At 39.3% G+C, this 15,263-nt stretch overlaps 1 protein-coding gene across 3 annotated transcripts in view; it reads left to right on the top strand.

The window, feature by feature from the left end:
- The window catches only part of C15H11orf74 (chromosome 15 C11orf74 homolog), a 69,654-nt gene that overhangs the window by 38,125 nt on the left and 16,266 nt on the right, over nt 1-15,263 (top strand). For all 3 annotated transcript variants that reach the window (XM_013969830.2, XM_005690093.2, XM_005690094.2), the window contains 3 exons: nt 6,930-7,084; nt 8,287-8,358; nt 9,728-9,794. In XM_013969830.2, the coding sequence (XP_013825284.2) occupies nt 6,930-7,084; nt 8,287-8,358; nt 9,728-9,794 (294 nt within the window). The remainder of the gene's footprint in view (nt 1-6,929; nt 7,085-8,286; nt 8,359-9,727; nt 9,795-15,263) is intronic.

The following is a 15,263-nucleotide window of genomic DNA, read 5'->3' as shown; positions in this document are numbered from 1 at the left end:
ACTTCTCGCTTGGATTGTTGGAGTAACGTCGTACTTTTTACCTCCAGTACCTAAAGCACTCTCCTGCATTCCATCCAGTTCATTTCCTTAGAGCTTGGTCTAATTATGACTCCCTAGGGCCTTGGTATAGTGCAGAGTTTTTGTCAGGCCCTGTAAGTAGCAGGCCTTCCTGCATCGCCCAGTATGTACTCCTGTCTTCCTGGAGGTGTGGTGGTTCTTCTGTGTGTGGTTCTTCTTCTGTGGGATAGCTCTGCGCAGGGTTCACCTGCTGAAATCGTGGCCAGTTTTCAGAGTCTAGCTCAGACTCCGCATTCCTATATGAAGTCTGTTGTGATTCTCCTAAACCAACCGTGACTTCACCCTTCTCCTTACAACCTCTCCTTTTGTTGTTTAGTTGCTAAGTCGTGTCCGACTCTTCTTGTGACCTCATGACTGTAGCCCTCCAGGCTCCTCTGTCCACGGGATTTCCCAGGCAAGAATACTGAAGTGGGTTGCCATTTCCTTCCAGAGGATCTTCCCCACCCAGGCATCCATCCTGCATCTCCTGCATTGGCAGGTGGGTTCTTTACCCCTGAGCCACCAGGGAAGTCCATCCTCTGCCTTAGTTGTGTTCTAGCTGAGTGGTTTGCAAACCTGGCTTGACTTCTTAGTCTGTAGACTCTGTCAGGGCAGGGACTGGGTCTTCCCCGTCTTGATCACATTGCACATATTTGATGTTCAGAATATAACCTCTGGGTTGAATGAACAGCATAATTCAACTACCACTCAGCTTTTCTCCCTGAAAATAAACTTACAGCAACTTTACATTCACTTCACTTTTTTTTTTTCCTCCCTGAAAGCACCTAACACTGGACATTGCAAAAATGTCAACTTTCAATTCTGATTTCCTCGGTGTGTATGCCCAGCAGTAGGACTGCTGGGTCATAAGGCAGTTCTATTTCCAGTTTTTTAAGGAATCTCCACACTGCTGGGCATACATACCGAGGAAACCAGAATTGAAAGAGACACGTGTACCCCAATATTCATCGCAGCACTGTTTATAATAGCCAGGAGATGGAAGCAACCTAGATGTCCATCAGCAGATGAATGGATAAGAAAGCTGTGTTACATATACACAATGGAGTATTACTCAGCCATTAAAAAGAATTCATTTGAATCAGTTCTGATGAGATGGATGAAACTGGAGCCGATTATACAGAGTGAAGTAAGCCAGAAAGAAAAACACCAATACAGTATACTAACACATATATATGGAATTTAGGAAGATGGCAATGACGACCCTGTATGCAAGACAGGGAAAGAGACACAGATGTGTATAATGGACTTTTGGACTCAGAGGGAGAGCGAGAGGGTGGGATGATTTGGGAGAATGACATTCTAACATGTATACTATCATGTAAGAATTGAATCGCCAGTCTATGTCTGATGCAGGATACAGCATGCTTGGAGCTGGTGCATGGGGATGACCCAGAGAGATGCTATGGGGAGGGAGGTGGGAGGGGGGTTCATGTTTGGGAATGCATGTAAGAATTAAAGATTTTAAAATTTAAAAAAAATAAAAAAAAAGAAGGGAAAAAAAATTAAAAAAAAAACTTAATAATAACAACAACAACAACAACAACAACAACAACAAAAAAGAAAGCTGTGGTACATATACACAGTGGAGTATTACTCAGCCATTAAAAAGAATACGTTTGAGTCAGTTCTGATGAGGTGGATGAAACTGGAGCCAATTATACAGAGTGAAGTATGTCAGAAAGAAAAACACAAATACAGTATACTAACACATATATATGGAATTTAGAAAGATGGTAACGATAACCCTGTATGCGAGATAGCAAAAGAGACACAGATGTATAGAACAGTCTTTTGGACTCTGTGGGAGACGGAGAGGGTGGGATGATTTGGGAGAATGGCATTGAAACATGTATAATATCATATAAGAAACGAATCACCAGTCTAAGTTTGATGCAAGATACATGATGCTTGGGGCTGGTGCACTGGGATGACCCAGAGAGATGGTATGGGGAGGTAGGTGGGAGGGGGGATTCAGGATTGGGAACACTTGTACACCCGTGGCAGATTCATGTTGATGTATGGCAAAACCAATACAGTATTGTAAAGTAAAATAAAGTAAAATTAAAAAAAAATCAACTGCTATTGTGTCCTTCATCTTGGACTTTGGACACACTTTTTTCTTTCTTTTTTTTTTACTGAGCTAGGGTTGTACATTTGTGTCCTGGCAGCTTGAGAGCTCTGACTGTGAATAATGAGTCAGTTACTGTCCAGCCTCAGGGAAAGCACAGTGATCTCTGGCTGGCCAGGCTGAGGCAAGTCCCTCTTCCCTGCGCCCTTTCCAGTGAAGAACATGAAACAGTTGAAATTCAGAGTGCTGCAAAGGGAATTTAGGCAAAACCGTTGTCTGCTGAATTTAGCTTCTTTGGATTTATTCGGATTTATGATTGATTGGCTTTTAACCTGCTTATTTAATCCTAATGACTCTCGCTCCAGGGGAGGCCAGATACCAAGGAACACGTGATTAAGAAGCAGTGGCGTGAAGTAGTTTGGCTGGGCAAATGAAGAGCAGATATTGTCCAGATAAACATTGCTCTAGGCTAGGAATGTGATGTGAAAATCACCCCCCTGATTTTCAAAGGACCCAACCTTGTTATAAGCATGAATGCTTATCCCCTACGCTCTTGTCAGAAGGCTTTTTGCAGCTACCCAGTGTTGCACAGAATTTTGCACCCCCCCCCCCATGAATTTTTCTTTCCTTATAGCAACATATTCAATATCACTTCATGACTGGGAACATGCTCTTGATTTATATCACTGTTGACCATGGTGCAGAAAAACAGACTCTTAGGGGTTGCCAGGAGGATTAGATCGTGAATTCTGATGTTGGTTGGGTTGATTTCTGAAAACTTTCCCAGAAGCCTAAACTTTCTTCTCAGCTCATGGACACTAGTCCAGCCTTTGAATGGGGGAATTTGAATTTTTAAAAATTTCTTTTGAAACCGAGTTCTCTGAAACAGATCGCTTTCATCTGGAATATATACAGTCAATTTATGATAGGTGTTTAATTTATCAAGGTATCAGTAGTTTCAACCCTTTTCCAGAAGAGTAAACTTTTTCTTTGGCCTGAAAATAGACACAATAGATATAGTTGGTAGCCTTGCAAGGAAAATCTGTTGAAGCTTGTCTGTTTGGTATCAAAAGAAAATTGAAATTCCACTGCTTCAGAATAATGAAACTTTTAGGAAAAAAAAATACAACGTTTGTTTCATGTATATTGAAGTTTTGACTCAGAGATACCCAAAAGAAATGCTCTTTCAGGTCTCAAAAACCGATTTGTTCTCTGAAATATTGCTGTTATATTTCTTAAGTGTATTATGTCTGACACTTATTTCAAAGCAAGAAACATTAGGGATTAGATGAAAGGGTGGAAAAAGACTCTGATGAAAAACAGAAACAGCAGAATATGAGACACACACTTGGATGGGATGTGTGGATTGCCACCAGAATCACTCTGGGAGGCAACATCCGGCACGTGAATCAGGCTTTAGGCTACTTTGGATCCTGGGCTGTGCCATCATCTGCCATCTTGTTATTATCATATTGAAAAGGAACTTTTCTCCTATCTTATTCTGCACCTCATGCAGAGAGTTGACTCATTGGAAAAGACTCTGATGCTGGGAGGGATTGGGGGCATGAGGAGAAGGGGATGACAGAGGATGAGATGGCTGGATGGCATCACTGACTCGATGGACGTGAGTCTGAGTGAACTCCGGGAGTTGGTGATGGATAGGGAGGCCTGGCGTGCTGCGATTCGTGGGGTCATAAAGAGTCGGACACGACTGAGTGACTGAACTGAACTGAACTGATTCTGCCCAGAGATTAATTTTTCTTTGCTTTTGTTTTTTAAAGTGATGAAAGCCTTTGTAAGACGCACTTTGGGGTCAAGCAGTATGTACTCTTGTGAAACTGCTTTCCAGGTTTAGGAAGGAGTCTTCAAGTGTAGGTTGAGTCAGACAGAGAATAAGTTTTTTTTCTGCGTCTTTTGGTATTTTAAAAATGAAAGCTCTATGTGTACAATAAGAAGAAGTTTTAAAAGAGTGAATGAGAAGTTTTGTTCGATCTGACACCTGAACAGTCGTTCCACATCAGCATCAGAAGCCAGGACTTCATTATATTTTGCTCTTTTATTTTGAAGGAGTTTCATCTGGTTATCTGTCAAATAACCTGGTGTTTTATTGGAAATGGCAGAGGAGTACACTGAGTGATTACGAGAACAAATAGAACTTGTCCTTAGAGAGCATCTGTTCTTCCCAGACGTGACTGTGCTTTTCAAATATGTAAGTCAATAGATTATTACAGTAACGTTGTGCTGGGTACACAGTATTTTTTCTGGAAATACTAGACTTAGGTTGTGCTAGACTTAAAGGATGGGCTTCCCAGGTGCCAAGAGTAAAGAATCTGCCTGCCAGGGCAGGAGATGGAAGAGATGCTGGTTCCATCCCTGGGCGGGGGAAGAGCCTCTGGAGAAGGAAATGGCAACCCACTCCAGTATTCCTTCCTGGAAAATTCCATGGACAGAGGAAGCTGGTGTGCTTATAGTCGATGGGGTCTCAAAGAGTCGGACATGATTGAAGTGACTTAGCATGCACGCGTGCACCTTACCTCTGTTCCCCAATAGTACTTCTGTGTTAAATGTCCTGCAGACAGCCCTATAAGTCTTAATTCTACCAAAATGAGGTATTCAGAAACAGACAAAGGATTCTGGTCGCCTTGCACCAGGCTGAGGTCATTAGAACACAAATCCCACTGATTTCAGTGGGCCTCCTCTTGCCCACACCTCATGTCCCATCGGTTCAGGACACAGAGCACTGAGCTGCGTCCTATCACATAGCAGCGTCCCGCTAGCCATCTGTTTCACACATGGCAGTGAATCTGTGCCAGTGCTACGCTCCCAGTTAAGTTGCATAGCACAGTAAGTGGTTAGGAAGGACTGGGTTCAAATCCCTACTTGGCTACTTACCAGCTGTGTCACTTTGAACAGGGTACTTAGGCTCTCTGTAGGCCTTGATTTCTTCATCTGAAAAATGGGGATACTAACAGTACCTACCTCTACGGCAGTTGCAAGGTTTAAATGAGATTTATGAGATGCATATAAAAGACTGTCTGACACTCAAGTAAGTGTTAACCCTTATTTATTTTAATATTACTGCTAATATTAAAACTAATTTTATGGCTTAAGCCCTGGCCGCAGGGTAGTTGGCTCACTAGCCCTTTCACCTGTTGCTCTGACTCTCGCCCACATTTTAGCCTACATTTGCAGCTGCCCCGGGTACGTTTCCCTCAGTCTCCTCTGGAGCCTCAAATGCAACTTGGGACAAAGGTTAATTTGTCCTCTCTCATCTGAATTTATCCCCCACATTTCTGTTAATGGCACCATGTTATCATAATTTTCTCTTAATTTAGGAATCTTAGACTCTTTCCTTATCCTAAGGACAAAATGATGAAATGTGCAAAAATTTAGTACAAAGGTATTTACTGTTTACAGTTTTAAATAATTGAGAATATGAATTGGTTAAATAAATATGTTAAATATATACAGTGGAATTCTCTACAGTCATTAAAATTACACAGAAGAATATGCAATAATATGGAAAAAATATTCTCAAGTTGACTTATAATATGGTATGTATCATACAGTTCCATTTTTGTTTTAGAAGTTTATGTATGCATAAATAAAAGATGAGAAAAATAGTCACTGAAAAAATTGTTTTGTAGCATTTCTGTCTTGTAGGATTATGTGTGATATTCTAATTTTAATTTTTTTCTCTTATAAATTTTCTAAAATCATCTGTACGTTGCTTCCATATTTTTACTTTTATTTTTTAAATTTATTTATTTTAATTGGAGGCTAATTACTTTACAATATTGTATTGGTTTTACCATACATTGACATGAATCAGCCATGGGTGTACATGTGTTCTCCATCCTGAACCCCCCTCCACCTCCCTCCCCATCCCATCCCTCAGGGTCATCCCAATGTTCCAGCCCTGAGCATCCTGTATGATGCATCGAACCTGGACTGCGACCTGTTTCACATATGATAATATACATGTTTCAGTGCTATTCTCTCAGATCATCCCACCCTGGCCCTCTCCCACAGAGTCCAAAAGACTGTTCTATACATCGGTGTCTCTTTTGCTGTCTTGCATATAGGGTCATCGTTACCATCTTTCTAAATTCCATATATATGTGTTAGTATACTGAATTGGTGTTTTTCTTTCTGGGAAAAAAACCCCTCAAATTTAGAAAAAAAAAAAAGAGAGATGGGTAATGTCTACTGCTGCCAAGTCGCTTCAGTTGTGTCCGACTCAGTGCGCGACCCCAGAGATGGCAGCCCACCAGGCTCCTCCGTCCCTGGGATTCTCCAGACAAGAACACTGGAGTGAGTTGCCATTTCCTTCTCCAATGCATGAAAGTGAAAAGTGAAAGTGAAGTCGCTCAGTCATGTTGGACTTCTAGCGATCCCATGGACTGCAACTAGGCTCCTCCGTCCATGGGTTTTTCCAGGCAAGAGTACTGGAGTGGGTTGCCATTGCCTTCTCCGGGTAATGTCTAAGAGTCTTGCAAATACTGTGTTTTATTGACCTTTTAACGCAGGCTGAGAACAATGCTGGATACATAGTAAGCTCTTATAAATGTTTGTTGAATAGTGAATAAAATAGTGTCGTCTTTTATGCATTTTTAGAAATAACTTTATAGGTTAAGAGTACTTAAAGCTTCAAGCATTCAGTTTGTAGATGTCCTTGAAAAGTTTTCTGTTGCTGTTTGGAAGAAAAATTCTCAATAAACACAAAATAAACTAGACTGGATGTGGTGGGTGTTTTCTAATATTATGTAATTTATCATTTCAGAGAATGTGACCAAAAGAGAAGCCTTTGGAGCTAATTCTTCAGAAAACAATTTTACTTCAATAAAATTTACCCAGAGAAATGAACCAAATGATCACCGTCTTAGCAATAAAGCCATCTTTCTTCGTACTTCATCACAGTGTTCGGAAGAGGAGCAGGTACTACCATAGCACATTTACGGAAGCAGAGAAAAAAATTCACCATGAATTTAAAACAAGAGACTGTAAGAATATAAAAACACTGGACAGTTGTTGGATCAGTAACTCACACTCCTGATTTTAGAAGGAGAGACCCGATTACTTAGCTGACAATCGTCATTACATTTCATGGTTTCAACAGCCAGCTTATGATAATATCAGGATCTGCCATCTACAGATTTTTCTTGTAATTACTTCTATATTTTAGCTTATCTTCTGTTTGGGATAAAAGAGTTCCTTTTTACAATTCTCTGTGTAAATGGAATTTCTTTTACTGTTGTGGTTTCAGTCCTTCAGACTTAAAGTAGAATGTGTTATCTTGGTTTTTCCAAGAGTTGGTCAATAAATAAATGTTAGATGCTCTCTTCCTAATCTTCAAGATTTCATAGACTATGTTCACATTCTTTCTAGCTATGTTTTTTTTTTAACAATCAAGGAATCCTAGTGGAAACTGTTCTATTTTTTTTAAGCCATTTGAGTTTCTACTTTATATCTCACATGTCTTCCCTGTGATATGGTGGATAGAATTGTATGTGAGATTGTGGTTTTATGCAAGGGAAAAACATCTCCAAGTTAGAAGTGTGTTTATATACAGTGAAGGCCTATAATTCTTTACTTCTAAAAATTATTCCAGAGAGACAATTAAGGAACAAAACTTTTTTTTTTTTCCTAGAAGATTTTCTGTCTATTGGCAGTCACTGGCAGTAGGAATTACATTTTCTGTTGAATCTTTAACCAGTATGTGCGAGGCAAAGAATTGTTTCACAATATTTTTTCCTCATAACTTGAAAATGTTGTGTTAGCGTTCTCTGCTTTGTCCTGCAGAGGTTCGTTGGATGGCATGGGAGCTGGGGTAATGAGAGGGGGTGTGTTCCTGTTTCACGCACGAGAAAACCGAGATGAAGTATGTTACTCTAAGGTGCACTGTAGATGGGTCTAGAGGTCAGAAGTAGAAGTCAGACCTCTTGAAACCTATTCCCTGACCACCACTATGACCTAGCGAATCTGCCGTCACTAAGGTGAGACGGTCTATCAAGCATAGCTAATGAACAGAAACCGGAAGGGGAGAGCTGTGCCTGAAGGGCTACAGACCAGCTCCTTTATTTTCTGTCATTTCAAGTTCCCATCAATATGTCTTCAGTGGTTTTTGTCTTGTTTTTCAGATAATGATAGATGATGGCCAAAAAGCTGGCAGTTCCTTTCAAGGGGATCTGAATCGAGCAGGGGAGGTGAAGGTGAGGCATGATTCAATTTTGTTCCATGGCCAAAACCCTAAAAAAGCACAGAAACCTCACAGGACTCATTTGCTATCTCCCATACAGATTTGGAAAATTCAGCAGATTTTGTCCATGTGATTTTTTTTTTTTTAATGGTATTTGATTTAAAAAAAAATGATGTTTGATTATCTTCAGCTGTCTTGGTTGGCTGGGTTCTGGATCTTTTTTCCTCAAAGCTTTAGAAATGGAAGTGGTGCTTCAATAGAGAAACATGACTCTCATTCCCCTGAACTTACACCATTAAGAGAAATGACAATATAACAGATTCTCAAGTTTTAGCGCTAAACCATCATTTGGAAGATCAGTTTTTGCTGTCACTTGGATGTCAAAAAATAACTGCAGTTATGTACTTAGAAGCAGTGGAAGCTACCATTTTTAATTCCTGTGTAAAAGCCATGGTCTGATAAGTAGAGTGGGGAAGAAAGACCTAGGCTGTGTTTTGAATTCCAGTGATGAAATCTAAATTTATGATTTTATGGTATTTTGTCATGCACATGTTTTAGATCATAAGCATAAAAGGCATTTCGACATCCTGCCTTTGCTAGGTCTGCCAGTGGTGAAATCATTGTTTTAATTTACACTCTTTGATGTTCACCTGAGATGAATCAGTTCATGTATGAAGTGTTAACATTTTGTTAATCTAAAATGTGTCATTGTCAGCTTGCTGTGGAAAGCAGTATTCCACGTGGAATAGTTTTTCATTGAAATGCTGCTATTGTGTCTGTAAAGGTCATTTGCTCTGCTTTTTACCTTTGAAGTAATCTTCAGATTTATTTGCTCGAAAGAGAACACTTGATTTTTTGCCCTGCTCTCCTTTCATGTGGTTACCTGGGGCAGGATGATTTTGTTTCGAATGAACCTTCTCTCCTGCTTGCTTTAGTTTCTTCTCTCTTTGGGATTTAAAGCACACTGTTATGAGAATAGTCAGACCCACCACCATCGCTGGCCAGAGAAACAAGAGCAATAAAACAAAAACAAAAGACAGAGACACTGCTTTGGACTGTCTTGATGGTGGTATATATTCTGGGATAGAATCAGGAACAAAAACTTTTCAAAAACTCCCCAGACTGTATTTTTTCTTTCAGTCTAGAGATTTTATTATGGTGCCTACAAAATCCAGGCCAGCTTCTAAATTTACTGCTTCTTTCAGATGTCTCTGGGAAAGCACAGTGAACACAAAGGACTCTAGCTGGGACTCAAAAGTTAATGAGAAAATTGGATTCAGTTGCTCACTTGAGTGTTGTAGAAATGGATTCATTGATTCTTAACTGCATTTTTTTTTCCTCTAGGTCTGATTTGCATAAAAATGATATTAATCCTTTTCTAGGTAGACAATTTCCTTGATATAGAAGATTTAGACCTGGATGAAGAGATTAATCCTCAACTGAGCAAGGGTATGTTTTTTGTTTCCTTCCTACACTGCTTGACCTCTTTCTAGAAACTACACGTAAGACTTTAGACAGCTTTTCTTTTTTTTTCTTTCCCCTGGGTGGGTGGGCGTGGGGTGCAATTCTTACCCCTCCTTTCCCTGAGATACAGAAAACTGGAGTCCTGCAGTCTCTTTTTTTATTAATAAAGATTTCAGCTGAAAGGTCAAACAAAGCTTGTTGAAGGTTGTAAAGTCTTTGGTCTTAAAAGAAATAAAGATTTTCTTCCTCCCATCTCCCATTTACCATATGATTGATTTTTGGATAATTGTCTCAAGTAGAACCACTTAAGTCAAACTCTTATTTCTTAGAATTTCTGCATCATGCTATATAAATTGAGATTAGTTTTGAATGCTCCGTAAAATACCAGTTGATCATAAACATTATGAGAGTTGGTCATAAAATAAACACAAAAGAAAATAAAATCCAGATTTTTGCTTTTATAAATATTTATTAATATGTAAGCCAAACACTTAAATCTAAAGCTGTGTTATGAATGTTTTTTTCTGGGCTGTTCTACATAGGCTGGGCTGAGAGAGCCTGCTGTCTGCTGACATGTACATCGTCCATGACGTTTATGAGGCCTTTTTCCTCTCCTGGTTAACATTTCTGTGTAAGCATAGGTATCCTTTGTTACTCCAAGGAGCTTTGAAATATGTTCAAAATTTGAGTTGTTTTGAAAACTCTCATTCCTAATTTAATATGCAAGAATATCTCAACATTAATGTTGAATGTTTCCATGGGGCAGTTTCCACAGGGGAGTTGGTTGTTGGTGTTTGCTGTTTACAGTCATTAGGTGGTCATAAACAGCCATTGTGGTCATTATGGTTGGGGAGGAGGGCTTCTTTCTGATCACACAGGAGTTTAAGTGCAGGCTGTAGCTGCTTTGTGGACTGCTGTCTGTAAATTGTCTATAGAAACCTTTGCTTGGGCTTCTCTGGTTCCCCCTGAATTTGAGAGGCTTTGGTAATTGGAAGCAATTAACATTTTTATTCTGCTTCCAAACATAACCGTACTCCACTGAAGGGACTGTTTCTCAAGCAGTCTATTAACCAGCAAACTGCAGATTTTTTTCCCCTTGCTTAAGGGAGATGAGGGATCTAAGGGAATCACAGACTCCTGGGAGAGGTTCTTTTAACTTCCGTGCCTTAGGCGGCTCTGAATTTCTTTATAAGAGCAATTTAGGGGTTCTGATTGGATTCGAAGATATTGCTAAGGATTGATGAGGGAGGCAAATTTGTAGAGCAAGCGCACTGTTTCTGGGTTTTGGGTAGTTTGGGAGAAAGGAGCAGATTCCTCGGTCTTGTTCCCAAAAAAGAGTTTAATTCAGAAGGTCTTTCGTGACAGCTAGTGATCTGTGTTATTAACCACTCCCCCTGGGGATTCTGATATAGTTCTTCTGTGGGTAGTACTTGGAGTTGGCACTTGGAATTGGCATGTGTACATTTGCAACATAAAGTTAGCTTCACAGAAGGGCACAACAGTGTACAGGTGGAACGATTCTGTGATGGTTACTCTTCTTGCCAGTAATTAGAAAGTCTGTACACCGACATGATCCTGCATAGCCAGTGAATTTGCTTTTGGTTGTATCAGTATTTTAAATTAGTCTTTACTTTGCCCACTACTTTCACATTATTTCCTTTAAACATTTTTTAAGTTATTTTTTATTACTATTAGGTCTGTTTCTTTTGTTTAAAAGATTGCATAAAAACGTCTCACTAGTATGATTTTTCCAGAAATTTGAGAACAGGTAGTTTTTCATTTGTGTATAAAAGCTTCTTGAGGCTGAACCAAGTCTCAGTGGACTTGGATGAGCTAGGCAAGACCTTCTGAGGTGTAAAATAATGTGAAAAGTCAAGGCTAAAAAGCAACCAAGGCTTCAGTGATCTATTCCAATTACTGAAAAGACCACCAAGCTTCACTGTTTTTATAATGTACAATCTGGGTCATCTGAAAGAAAAAACACACACACACACACACACACACACACAAGTTATTTGCCAAGGTGGGTTTTATCTTTGGGTCTAATTTGTATTACACTTCTAATTTGTATTACACTTCAGGAATATGAGCAGAAGGTGAATATATCAGATGGGAAATGTGACATTTTAAATAAACAAGTTGCTTGTATAATTTTGGCAGCTGAGAGGCTTACTGATTAGATTCTGTCATTATTGTTTAAACAACAGATTTGCCTGGGGCAACAAGGAAGTGAGTTGCCTATTGTTTTTCTACCGTTGACTTTATTTGTTCACCTTCTTCATTTTCATAAACATTCTCCAAGATTCAGGCCTTTGATGCTGCCCTGGGATTTAGCTTGTTGTTTCAGCAGCCCAGGTGGACACAGTTTTTCCAAGAAGCCATCCCAGTGCCGTGCTATTGACCAGTTGTCCAAGGAAACCTTGGCCACAAAGTGTGGTGCCCTGTGTTTATTTGACATTAAATTAACTTTTTTTTTCCCCTCCTTTGAGACAAGATAATTACCCTGGTTACTTACTGCCATGCATAGCCAGAAAGATTATTATTTGGAATAGGTATTAATTATTATAGGGGCCTCCCTGGTGGCTCAGTGGTAAAAGAATCTGCCTGCCAATGCTGGAAACTCTGGTTTGGTTTGAGTTGAGAAGATTCCCTGGAGAAGGAAATGGCAACCCACTCCAGTATTCTTGCCTGGGAAATCCCATAGGCAGAGGAGCCTGACAGGCTATATAGTCCATGGGATCACAGAAGACTCAACAATTGGTTAGCCCTTTAGAGTAGAAAGAATCTTCTGATTGTCTTTATTTCCACCCCTCAGTTGGCCCAGCCTGTTCTCTGTATGAGTGCAGAAGGTCAGAGACCATTTTGAGGTCTGGAATTCAGAACTATACTGTATTATACAAGTTTCTTGACCAGTGTATGTACTTATGTTGTGATTGATTTCACTGAATGAAAATGGGCAACTGATTCCTGCTTGAAGATTGGCAGCCTTATTTGATTTTCATTTTCAAGCTTTCCAGTGCTTACAATTTTAATGAAGATATCAGTTTCTCTCCCTCTCCCTCTTTTTTTTTTTTTTTTGTTTAAAATTTTCCTTATCTGCAACTTAGAGCAGCTTTATGTAGCCTATGAATGACCTGGCCTTTATTCAATAAATATTTAACAACTGTGACTGGATCTGGGAATAAAATAAAAAATAAAACATATCTGGTTCCTGTCCTTATGGAAATTCATAGTTTATTGGAAGAATTGGACATTAACCAGATAGTCACAAATATGTAATTACGAATTGCTCTAGATCTTATGAGAGCACATTGTAGAGGAGTTTAATTTTTCTGTGGATCAGATAAAGAGCAGAGAGCTTGAGATCTAAAGGATGAGTAATTATTAACTAGGTGAGGGGTGGGCAGGAGAGTATAGCAACAGGATGAGAACAGCTTATGTAAAGGTCCTGAGCTAGGAGAGGATGGCATATTTCCGCCAGTTCATAGTTTAGGCATTTCATTTACTCTACACTTGAGACTGTTAAAAATCATCATTTCATTGCTTAGAAGATCACTAAAAACTTTGAGAAGGAAAAAAATCCTAGCTTCAAAATGTTCCTCTGTCTCTCTTCCTCCAATTATTTTTTATGTGCAGACTTATCCATCTATTAAACTCCAGTTTGAAAGCCTTGTCAGCCACAAAGATAAATGCTTCCACTCCATTCCTGAGAACAGAATTGGCATGATAATTACGCCCTTTCAACAGTTCCTATGTTTATTTCTCCCGTAGGAAAAAAGAAAGGTTTTATCTAATTGGAGAGATCAGGGGAAAACACTGGATGTGTATGGATGAGGCCTTTGCTTCTTCCTCTGGGGTCGTGCTGTTTGGAAGGTGTATGTCCTCTCTTCTGTGCTCACCCCACCTTTCTTATTGTAGACACTTTACATGGGACCCAGTCCTGCCTTACCCGGTGGTTTTCAACCTGAGATACAGTAGAATCACTTGAGGAGCTTTAACAAAAAAAGACAATACCTGCATCCTGCCTTTGGAGATCCTTTTCCAGTAGCCTTGTGTGTGTCCTGGTCACTGGCAGGTTTTAAAGCTCCCCAGGTGACCCTAATATGCTATTGAAGCTGAGAACCAGCTCTAGACAGTTCTGGAGGTATCACTCTTGAGCCCCTACTCCAAGAGCTACAGGGATGTGAAGAGGTTCTCCTTTTACCTGGCTGGATTCGTGTCATCTGTGTGGACTTCCTCTCAGGTGGGATAGTCTGAGGTCTAGATTTGGAAGGAAAGCTCAATAAGCAAGAGATCCAATTGTGACTGCAAGACAAGCTCCACTTTCAAAATCAGCTTCATTATTTATAAAGCTCATATTTTGATCCCCATTATTTTGGCTCCTGAATGTATTTTCCTCTATTGCTATATTTAAAGGTAGAGGGATATGATTTATTATCACTGTCAAATGCCAGCTCCAGCCATAAGTCAATCTTCCCAGATCTTCCCCAGCTTGTTCCCCAGCTTCTTTGATGGCAGTAGTAGTCTTCTGCCTCCTTTTATATTTCCACTTTTACTTTGCAATTTGTTTCTTGGAGTGGGTGTTGGCTAATGTGTCTCTTGAAAGTGGCGTATGATTAATTCATGTGCATCTATACACACATACACCCAACTTTGTCTTTTAGAGTGCCTGATCCATTTATGTTCAATATAGTTGCTGATATATTTGACTTTAAATCTCTTATCTTACTATTTTGTTTTCCACTTGTTCTGCCAGTTATATATTCTTTTCTTCACTCATTTTTTGCCTATTTTGGATCAATCACATATTATTGTTTCATGGCCTCCTATTTTTTCTGGGTAGAGAATTCTACCCAGAATATATATAATTATTTTCTTCAGCATTTTAAAGGTGTTATTCTGTTTTGTTATGGTGTTAATTGTTCCTCTATTGAAAACTGTAGAAAAACCAAATGTCAATTTGATTGTTGTACATTTGAAGGTAATATCAATATGTTTTTTACCTCATTTGCTTACTTCTATGATTTTCTCTTTGTTTTTCAGTAATTTCATTATGCCTTGGTATTGCTTACTTTGCATTTATTCTGCTTGGGGTTTGCGGATTCGTATAAATGTTGGGAAAGTCTCAGCTATTATGTCTTCAAATAATACCTGTGCCCAGACCTTTTCATCATGTCCCACATCTCCCCATGCTCTTTCCTGCATTTCCGTCATCTTCTATTTCCTTTCTTTCTTCAGCTAGAATATTTTCTACTGTGTTTCAATTCAGTAATCTTGTCTTGTATCAAATATGATGTTAAAGCCATCAGTATTTCTGTTATAGTTGTCAAGAGATCTGGAGTATCTATTTTTAAAAATTTCAGTTCCCTGCCCAAATTCTCCATCTTGTAATATATGTATTGGAATGTATTAATTGGTTATTTTAAAGTTCTTGTCTCATAATTCCAATAACTG

Source organism: Capra hircus, chromosome 15, assembly GCF_001704415.2.
Source record: "Capra hircus breed San Clemente chromosome 15, ASM170441v1, whole genome shotgun sequence".
Taxonomy (NCBI): Eukaryota; Metazoa; Chordata; class Mammalia; order Artiodactyla; family Bovidae; genus Capra; species Capra hircus.
This window is presented reverse-complemented; position numbering and strand designations above follow the sequence as displayed.